The sequence below is a fragment of the Accipiter gentilis genome, chromosome 1, assembly GCF_929443795.1.
Source record: "Accipiter gentilis chromosome 1, bAccGen1.1, whole genome shotgun sequence".
In the NCBI taxonomy this organism is placed as follows: domain Eukaryota; kingdom Metazoa; phylum Chordata; class Aves; order Accipitriformes; family Accipitridae; genus Astur; species Astur gentilis.
The window spans coordinates 37,215,018-37,224,541 of NC_064880.1; the positions used below are offsets into that span (position 1 = coordinate 37,215,018).

The window sequence follows — 9,524 nt, forward strand, 5'->3', positions numbered from 1 at the left end:
GGATGGGAGCCCAGAGGTGTCTCCTGTGTGGGGAGGAGGAGGAAGGCAGAGCCTCCCCATCACTCCAGCCGCTGTGTCCTGTGCCTGTGGGAAATGGGGAGGGGAGGCCCTGGGTAGCGGATTCGGTTTCAGAGCCCATGTCTGCAGTACCCGCCGGAGTGGGGTGAGATGCCGGCTGGTTCTTGGGGAGGGGGCTGGGGGGGGGGCTGCGTCTGTGTGTTCCCAGCTGTCCCTAGTGTAATCCCTCACGAAAGAGAATCCCCTGCCTGCCCTGCTGCATCCCTGTTGTCTGGTGGCAGCATTGCCTGGCCCTAAATCACCTGCCGCTCCCAGCCTGATGGATCACCACGGAAATGGGGGTGCTGCCTCCCAGGCCAGTGGAGAGAGAGGGTTTGGGGTCTGTAGGGCAGGGGTCCAGTCTCTGGAGGCTGCAGAGCAGGGATTTGGATGCTGGGAGTCTACAGGGTGAGGCTTGGTGCCCTGGGGACTGCAGGGCAGGGATTGGTACCCAGGGGTACCAGTTAGGGGGTGGGGATCGGGCTGCTGTGAACTGTAGATGCTGAGAAAGGGATATGGGGGGACTGCAGAGCAGGGTTGGGGACCCTGGGGGGCCATGGGGCTGGGGGCAGGCTCTGTCCATGAAGCAGGGGCAGGCTTGGCTCGAGCTCCCCGAGGTTTCCTTCCCGGCCCACTGAAGAATCGCTGGCTTGTCTGGCGGAGCATGGACCTGTGGATTTCCTGGGCAGCGAGTCCCTTTCATGTGGCCGCTTGCAAGCTCTCATGACATCACCGGGGGCTGCTCCTCCTGGAGACAAACCCAGCGCTTTTTAGGGGTTTGCCATTCCCCCCGCCTCAGCCTGTGTGTTTTGGCCGGGGGGGTACCCAGGGAACCGCGTCCAAGAGCAGCCGCTCTGGCAGGGAGATGGTGCACAGGGCCAGCAGGCAGGGGGAGGGCAGCGCGTCCGTCCCCCCCCCCCCCCGTACTGAATAAACATGGGCTGGCCTGGGCTGGAGGGGGCTTTTCCAGGCTGGACCACACCCCGGGGGGCTATTTTTTGCCATGAATGAAGGGGCTGTGTGCTCGCAGGGCAGCCTGGCCTCCTGCTGCCGCTGCTGTGCATGGAGAGCTCGCCTGACACTCAATCCTGTTGCCTGGCCGGGGACCAACATCTGCGCTGAGCAGCTGGGCACTGCCCGCGGGACACCTGGGCACCGGCACTGCCTGGGGGGACACCTGGGCACCGGCACAGCTGGGCACTGCCCGAGGGACACCTGGGCACCCAGCACAGCTGGGCACTGCCTGCAGGGACAGCAGCGGGGTGCCAGGGCTGGGAAACACAGGCTGTCGCAGAGCAAGGGGAAGTGATGGTGACACAGAAGCTGGGCCAGTGGTAGTGCCAGGGCCGCTGGGGCATGTCAGACTCAGCCCTCCCAGGGCCATGCGCCTGGGGAGCTGCCTGAGCCAGCCCAGGGGGCAAGCCCTGCTGCCCCCCTGCCCCACGCAGCAATGCTTCCTGCTGCAGTTTTGGGTGATGATGGGGCAGCGTCCCCAGGGGCTGCCTCTCCGGCTGCGCCCGTGCTTGGGAGGAACTGCAAAGCCACTGGGGTGGAGTGGCTGCTGCTTCCCGCTCAACCCGGTCTTGAACGCACCCAGATTCCCCCCAAAGCCCCTAATCCCACATGGCTCAGCCCCAGCTTCCGCTCTGGGCCCTGTTAGCTCACCTAATCCCTTGCGTGCCAGGTTTAGGGACACACTGGGTGCAGCATCCCCATGGGTCTCCCCCTGTCACCCCCAGATATTGCTTCTCAAGGGGTCTGCAGGCCGCTCCACCAGTCCCCAGCCCTGACCCATGCTCCTGCTACCTCTGCCAGCCCCACTGCCCCATGGGTCCCAGGGGAGCCGTGAGCATTTGTGCCCATGAACGTTTGTGCCCTGTCCTCACTGGGTGGAGCCGGGGTGCTGAATGCCACCCCTTGCTGTTCCTTATCGCCACACAGCATCCTTGTGATTCACCAGGTGTGGCTCACTTTCCGTCACCCCATTTTGCAGGAAGTTTCCCGGCCAGCCCCCCGCGAGCCCTGCGTAATAATAACAAGCTGAGATGAGCTGGCTGGCCTTCCTGAACAACCCTACAATAACAAACCAGCGCTATGTGTCCAGCTTTCCTGGACAGACAATAATAAACCCGCATGAGCTGGCATGCTTTGCGGAGGAACCCTACAATAATAAGCCTGGGTGATGTGTCCATATTCACCGAGCCACCCTACGGTAACAAGGCAGTGTGAGCCACCCAGCTTCCTTGCAGAGAAGAGGGGTCCCTGAGCTGCCCCCCTGGGACAGGAGGGACCCTGGACACCAGGTTTCCATGTCTTCTGCTCCTGGACTTGCTCAGGCCCTCCCCTCCTGCACTGGCCCCTGGAGAAGGCACCCCATGTCAGTGGTGGGCCAGGCTGGCAGAGGTCATGCCCATAGGTGCCATCAGCCTGTGGCTCTGCCTTCCTGAAAGCCAGCACCAAGTTCTCACAAGTCCGGGCTTGCTGGGACCTGCCACTCTTCAGGGCATCCTCCTTGCCCAGCTCCCAATGCCAGCTGCCCCAGAGGCTCTCCTGCTGTTGCCCCACAGGCTGCTGGATGGGAGGATAGGTGCCCATGGTCAGGGTGGAGCTTGGGGTGCCACCAGCAGCCGTCCCCAGCCCCTAGGCAGCCATGCCCAGCTTCTTGCAGGGTCACCCAGGTGGGGAGGCAAGGCTCATGCCTCTAGCAAGGGCTGCTCTGCTGTACCCCACTTTTTTGAGGGAGTTTGTCGGCGCTTTGGTAGAGGAAGGGCTCAGATGCCCATGGGTTTGCTGGGTAGCGCGGTGGGGTGGCCCCTCTCCAAGTGTGATGGGGTAGGGGCTGTGCCCACTGGAGGCTGGAGCCTCTCGCCCCCACCAGCCCTCTGCCAAGCCCCAGGCTGCTCCTGGTGGGCTGGTCCTCGTGTGGCTGGGGAGAAGATGCTGCAACCTCCTGCCCTACCTCTGTGCTGCTGCTGACCCTCCTTTCCCTGGGATTTATCCCTGGGAGCTGGAAGCAGCAGCGGGTGGGTAGGGCAGGAACCCCCCCCAGCATCCCTGAATCGGGGGGGACCCACATCCACCCCAGCGCAGAGGCAGCACAATGCAGAGCCCCCGCTGCCACTGTGCCCCTCCGCTCAGTGTCTGCGAGAAAAGCTGTAACCCAAGCCGCGAAAACAGCACAAGGAGAAAAGAAAAGGGTATTGAGCGGCGGGGCTGCTGCGGTCACCGGCCAGCATAGACTGCTGGTTGTTAAGCGGGTGCCTCGCTTGCAAAGGCTGCCTTGATGAAGTGTGAGACAGCACTTACGGAGGGACGCGGGCAGGCATTCTCGCTCCATCTTCCGCTCACAGTGCCGCTCTTTATGTGCCTGACATTTGCTCGCTGGAAAGGCCCCGAAAGTCAGGGGGAAAGGAAAACATTGCCCGCAGCAGGGCCGGAGCAGTGCTGGGAGGAGTGCTGGGCCATGCCGGGCTGGGCTGGGTCGAGCGGGGATGCTCTGCTGTCCCGGCCTCACTGCCCGCTCTTCCCCGGGGTGACCCCTTCACCTCTCGGCAGCTCTCCGGCTGCCTTCCCCTGCCGGCACCGCTGCTTCCTGCCAGGTGTGCTCAGCCTGGCTCCCTGCCTGGGAAGCACTGGCCATCCTGCCCCTGCCTGCTCCACGGGCGGGCTGGCAGCACCGCCAGCTCTCCCAGCTGCTGCTGCGCATCCCCAGGGACGTGCGTGGTAGGGGATGATGGGGACGGTGCAGGCTCAGGGCAGGTCCCTTAGCCATCCACTGCTGGGGTACACAATGCCCCAGGGACTGCTGCAAACGGGTGAGCGTGTGAGGAGCTGGGAAAGGGCATCGGCACTCAGTGTGGGGCAGCTTGGTGTGCTTTGGGGCAGCTCTGCTCTGAGAGAGAAGGTCACTGCCCCACCGGGGAGCTGGGGCAGGAGGCCAGACTGGTGTGCCCTGCTCCATCCTGGGGAGATGAGCTGCCCCTTTGCTTGCCCTTGATCCCAGCTGAAAGGGAGCAGTTCAACCCCCTCCATCTCTATCCTCCGCAAGCAGATCCTGGCGGGATCCTTTGGTCCGCTGCTGTTGGCAGAGGCAGGGTGAGTGGCTAGCGCAGATCGGTGCTCATCTACCTGGATCCTAGGGTGGATCCTTCCCCAGCCTGACCAACACTGGTACGACCATGGGCAGAGACGCCCAGTACACATGCAGCGAGCCACACCGGCCCCGTTCCCAGGAGCACACACACAGAGCTCGCAGCAGGGCAGAGCACCGAGGGCAGCCTGGCCACTAGGCACAGGAACACCCCGGCCATGGAGCCCTTCCCCTGCCCACCGTGGGCTGCCGCAGCATCTCCGGGCTTTGCCTGTGCCAGCACAGTGGCAGCCATGCCCGTGGCTGGAGAGCCAGTGCACCATTCCCCGGCTGCTGCTCCACCACGCCGCTTCCGCGGAGCCCGCTGGATGGGGGAGCCCAGGGAAGCCATGCCTTCCCCCCCCCCGGCCCACACCCCTTGGCTCCCAGCCCCGGCAGGAATTATTAAGTGTGCCCCTGTGGAGCATGTGCTGAGGCTGGCCACGGGAATGTGGGCAGATCTGACATACAAGCCACAGCAGCCAGGCTGTAATTTCCAAACAGGCCCCGTTCGCTCTGTTTTCCAGTTAAAAATATATTAAAAAATAGGAATGTGGGGTTTGTAGTGAAGAATGTTGGTAACCGCTTCGAACGTCTGGTGTGATAATGAAAGGGTCAGTCCCCAGCTTTGAGCACGACCGATTTAGACTCTGGTGCTTGGCACCAGCACGGGGGCCCAGCATGGTCCAGCCTGCCTGCAAACCACCCCCCCGGCCCAGGCCAGGGGAAGGTGATGCCTCTGCATTGGTGGCACGGTGCCAGGCTGGGTGACATGCCCCTCCTGCTCATGCTGTCAAGAGCACATCAAAATCGCTGTCTCTTATGGCCTCTTGAGAAGGGAGTCTGGGCAGGGGCGGGAGAAGGCAGGATGCCTGGGAGATGGATGCTGTACCCTGCCCACCATTGGCCCTGCCACCCCCCCCAATCTGGGGTACAGCCCCATAGCAGAGCCCTCAGGATAGGGGCACTGAGTGAGGCTGCAGTCCAGCTCCCCATGAGCTGTCCCCACTGCTGCAGGGCTGCTGGTGAGCGTGGCTTGCTCCTGGCACAAGGTCAGGCGCCTGCCCCCCCTTCGCTGGGCAGCCCCCCCCCAGGCTGGGCTAATCGCAGTTCAGGGTGTGCTGCGGTGCCTCCTACGCCGCTGCCGCAACCTTGAGTCACTCCTGATACCAGGGCATCCCACTTGGCCTTGTGGCCAGGTAGTCATAACACAGGGGACAAGCCGTGCCAGCTCCCTGAGCATCGCTCCCCAGTGAGACGCGTGGGGCAACCCGGCCGGCACTCCCCCGGGTGCCAGCTCTCTGCTTGTGCTGCTCCCCAGACCTCGGGCATCATGTTTATCCCACAGATGGGTAGTCAGAGAAAAACAAGTCACCGGAGGCCAGGCCTGACATCGCAGCAGGGACAACAAGTTGGCTGCAGCGGGGTTCAGCTTGGGCATGTGCTGGGGCAGTGGGGCAAGGAGGGAGGGGTAAGTCACCAGTACTCAGGGCTTGTCCCCCACCCAGCCCTTTCTGGGGACACCTCCTTGTCCCTCTCAGCCTCCGGGGCCATCAGGTGGCCGGTGGCTGGCACAGCACGCTCTGCTTCCCTGCTGAGTCACAGCTCTGCAGGGAAACGCTTCCAGTTCTGGTTATAAACCCATTTCCCTCCGGGGCTGTGAAGCGCGGCCCTCCCATCCCGCTGCGGGCCAGCTCCGGCGGCCCGATGGCTCTGAGCCCGCAAGGCTCGAGCCGCCGGGAAGGGCAGTGGCAGGAGGTGGCCAGTGACTCAAATTCCACCCTGGGCTTGCTGGAGCTGGGCCCTCCCTGAAGACATGGCCAGCGGGTGCCCTGCACCTGCAGACCCCTGTGCCAGCCCAGATGCCCATCCCTCCCTGCGGGACTGGTAGCACTGGGCTCTCTTCTCCCAGCACCTCCCCAGGGTGCCACCCCAGCGGGTGCCTGTATGCTGGTCTCGGGGACACCGGGTGATTGCAAGCGTGGTGGGCACTCCACAGCACTGCCCCATCCCCAGGGACACCACGGGGACACTGTGCTGGCTCAGGGCAGCTGGGTCTGAGCACCGAGAGAGCAGCTGCCCTGCCCGGATCCTCAATCGGATGCTAGGAAGAGGAGCAGCGTGAGCAGCCCCAGGGCTTGGGGCATGTCCCAGGTGCCATCCTGCACTGCAGCCCGTGTCCTGGCTGGGTTGGAGCAGAGGGGGGTGGGCAGCACCCTATGCCTGGGTGCACAGCCTGCCCCATCACCTTTGGGCATCGCTCCCTGGGGACCCTTTGGTGGCAGGGAGAGGGGATAGACAGCAGGGTAGTGGCACCCAGGGCCAGGTGGCTCCACAGCGGACTCTCCCGCCCTCCCAGGGCATTGACCCACGCAGTGCTATCTAGTACACTTTGCTCACTCCGCCACCGTTCACGGCTTTCCTGGGAGCTGCTGTTTGCTTTTCTCTGAATTATGACTCCAGCTTGTGCCTTTGATCTCGGCTGTGTCGGCCACCCGTTGCCAGCCCCTCTCCTGCCTTTGAAGTGCAGTCGCCTTCCCAGTCTCGGGTGCTGCTTTTGCAACCTTGGGTGCAACCCTGGCCCCGTGGGGTGAGACACCCTGGGCAAGAGCATCCCCGAGGTGTCCAAGGTGCTCAGCATCCCTCCTCCTTCCTGGGACCTTGTGATGGGCCAGCACAGGTCACGGCTCGGAGGCTGGGCTGAGAGGTGCGTTTGCCCAGTGGCAAGCAATCCCGGGGATGCTGGCAGGGTGCTGGGATCAGAGCATCGCTCCCTCCTGTGGCAGTGGGCAGGGACACAGGGAGGTCCCTGCACAAAAGCTGAGCTGGGCAAAAAGCAGACCGTGGTGCCATGTGTGTCCTCCAGCTAAGGGGCCTTTCATGCCCGCAGCTCCAGCAGGAGGGATGAGACCTGCGGGGAAAACGCCTTTCTGGGCAGCAGCCAACCCATCCTGGCATCAGCCCTGCCCTCCCTCTGCATCTGGCAGGGAGCAGCAAGGGGGGCTCAGCCTGCCCTTTCTGCCACTGGGAAGCCGGGGCCAGGCTTTGGACTCTGGCCTTGAGTGGGTCTGAGCGTCCCCATCCCCTCCGTGCTCCTCTGGCCCAGAGAGGATCCAGCCTTATCTGTTACACTTTGTTCTCCTGCTGCCTGGGTGTGGAGTGGAGCAGAGATTAGTGTGCAGACCTTTGACACACACACACACACACACACACACACAGAGCCACACAACCAGCCATGCATGCTTGCACCCAGAGCCATGCTCATCTACCCACAGCTGCGCACTCAGCCCCCATGCATGCACGCATACTCACACTCACCTGCACTTGTGCACCCATAGCCTGCCCTACACGCCCCTGTGCAGCCACCCCTTCCAGGGCACACACGTATTTCCCCATCCCTGCACGTGTTTGTTTGCTGGCTGTGTGCTGCATTAGGTTCTCAGTGGAGCGTGGCGCTTGCCCAGCCTGCCAGCTTCACCAGCTGAGGTCTTCCATGTATATTCGCATGGCCCGGAGGGCGAGGGTGGCATCCTGCGGGCCCCGGCAGGGGTTGTGGGCAGAAGGAGGGGGGCTTCCCCACACCAAGCCTGGATGGAGAAAGAATGTTTGCAGGGAGGCAGGAGGTGCTCTGGCAGCCTGGGAGCAAACCTGGGCATCCCTCATCTTGCCCCCACATTGCCCTCACTTGCCGTGGGACTACCGGGGCTGACTTGTGCTGCCCACATTGTCATCGTTGGAGGCAGTCGTGGCAGGCAAGGGCTCCCTGTCCCCACCTCACGCCGAGGTCCTTCCCCTGCCCAAGGCTTGCTGTCCTTATTGGTGAGCTGCGGCCCCTGCGATGCTCTAGCCGGGGACGCCACAGCCCTTCCTGTGCGATCTTATCTCCAGCACTTCATGAATGACTCGAAAGCCTCTGCAGTCTGCCTCTGAATGGGAAGGCAGCCGGCCGGCTGGAGCAGGTGTGCGCACATGCGTGTGTGCGTGTGTGCACGACTGGGGAGCCGCCATGTCCTGCCCAGTGCCAGAGCTGGCTGGCCCCGCAAACCGTGCCACGGTCCCTGGGGCAAAGCAGATGGAGCCTGATGGGCAGAGGGATGCACGGCCCCTTCTCTGCCCCACTGCGGCACCGCGGCAGCGTGTCCTGGCAGGAACTGGCTGCTGGCAGGTGAATTCCTGGCAGGGTGATGGTGCCTCTGCTCTCTCCTGTAGAGCTTGCCCCAGATCTGCGGTGTGGCAGAAGGGCAGGCGTTCGCCTCTGCTCTGCAGCAGCTGTACACAGCAGTGACGCAGCAGGAGGCCAAGCAGTCTCGGAAACGGCAGCGCTCAGGTGAGGAGCTCCGTGGCTGTGGGATGGGAAGTATGTGAAGCGCCCGGTCGCCCTGTGGCTGATGCCCCATCCGGGGGAAGAGGAGTAGTGCCCTGGGTGCAGCTCACCCCATGCAACTGTCTCCCCCTTTGCTTTTTCCCCATGGGCAGAGCTCCCCCACCCACGCACCATTCCTGGTGTGGGTTTGGGCAATACCCCGTGCTCCCTCATCTCAATCCCAAATTGCATCTCTTTCTGCTGGTACCAGAGGACACTGAGGGCCCAACACCTGCTGCAGAAATCACAGGGCACCCCCATCCACCACCTCCATCCCAGGAGGATGAAACAGCATCTTCCAGCGAGGGAACCACGGTGAGTGCAGCTCTAGAAACAGCCTTTCTGTACCAATGGCAGGATGGGGCCCGCACCTCCCTTCCCTCCTTGCATCCCAGCCCCATGCCCCTCCAGGATGGATTGGGCAACTCAGCTTGGCTCCTACCCCATGCACCCTGGCTGGGGAGCGTGTGGTTGCACATGTGTGTATGGTTTGCACTCCCCCACAGGGATGATGGGAGTGTCACTGCTTGCACACGTGCACCCATCCTGCATGACCTCCCAGGGAGGACTGACGCTGCCTCCCCTTTGCTTCCAGCCGGCCTCCTCCCCAGCTCAGAAGCTCCGGCTGCCTGTGGCCAAGGCCAAGCCAAAGAAGGCAAAGGGGCTCTTCAGCTGAAAGGTCACTGCTACCCACCCCAAGGGTCTCTGCTCCCCCCAGCATCCAAGAGAGGCAGTGCAGAGCACCCATGCATCCTCTGCCTCCTCTCCTGCATCTCCTGGCGGACCCCTCCCAAGGTGTCTCCAGCCAGGGAGATGGGGCATCTCCTTTCTTCAATGGTGTCTCAGGAACCTCTTTTCTCCATCTTCCTCGTGCAGAGCTTGCCCAGGCTGCCTCATGGTGGAGCCAGTGCTGCACCCGGGGGGAATGGGAGGGATGCTGCCGGGTGGGTGTGGGACAGCTGGGGCTCTGGCAGG

General features: G+C 63.2%; 1 protein-coding gene across 1 annotated transcript in view; it reads left to right on the forward strand.

Moving 5' to 3' along the window:
* Positions 1-9,524, forward strand: part of NHEJ1 (non-homologous end joining factor 1) — a 44,948-nt gene extending 35,424 nt beyond the window's left edge. Inside the window, exons 6-8 of the mRNA XM_049812634.1 lie at positions 8,396-8,513; positions 8,761-8,864; positions 9,145-9,524. Of these exons, the coding sequence (XP_049668591.1) occupies positions 8,396-8,513; positions 8,761-8,864; positions 9,145-9,225 (303 nt within the window). The 3' untranslated portion in view covers positions 9,226-9,524. The remainder of the gene's footprint in view (positions 1-8,395; positions 8,514-8,760; positions 8,865-9,144) is intronic.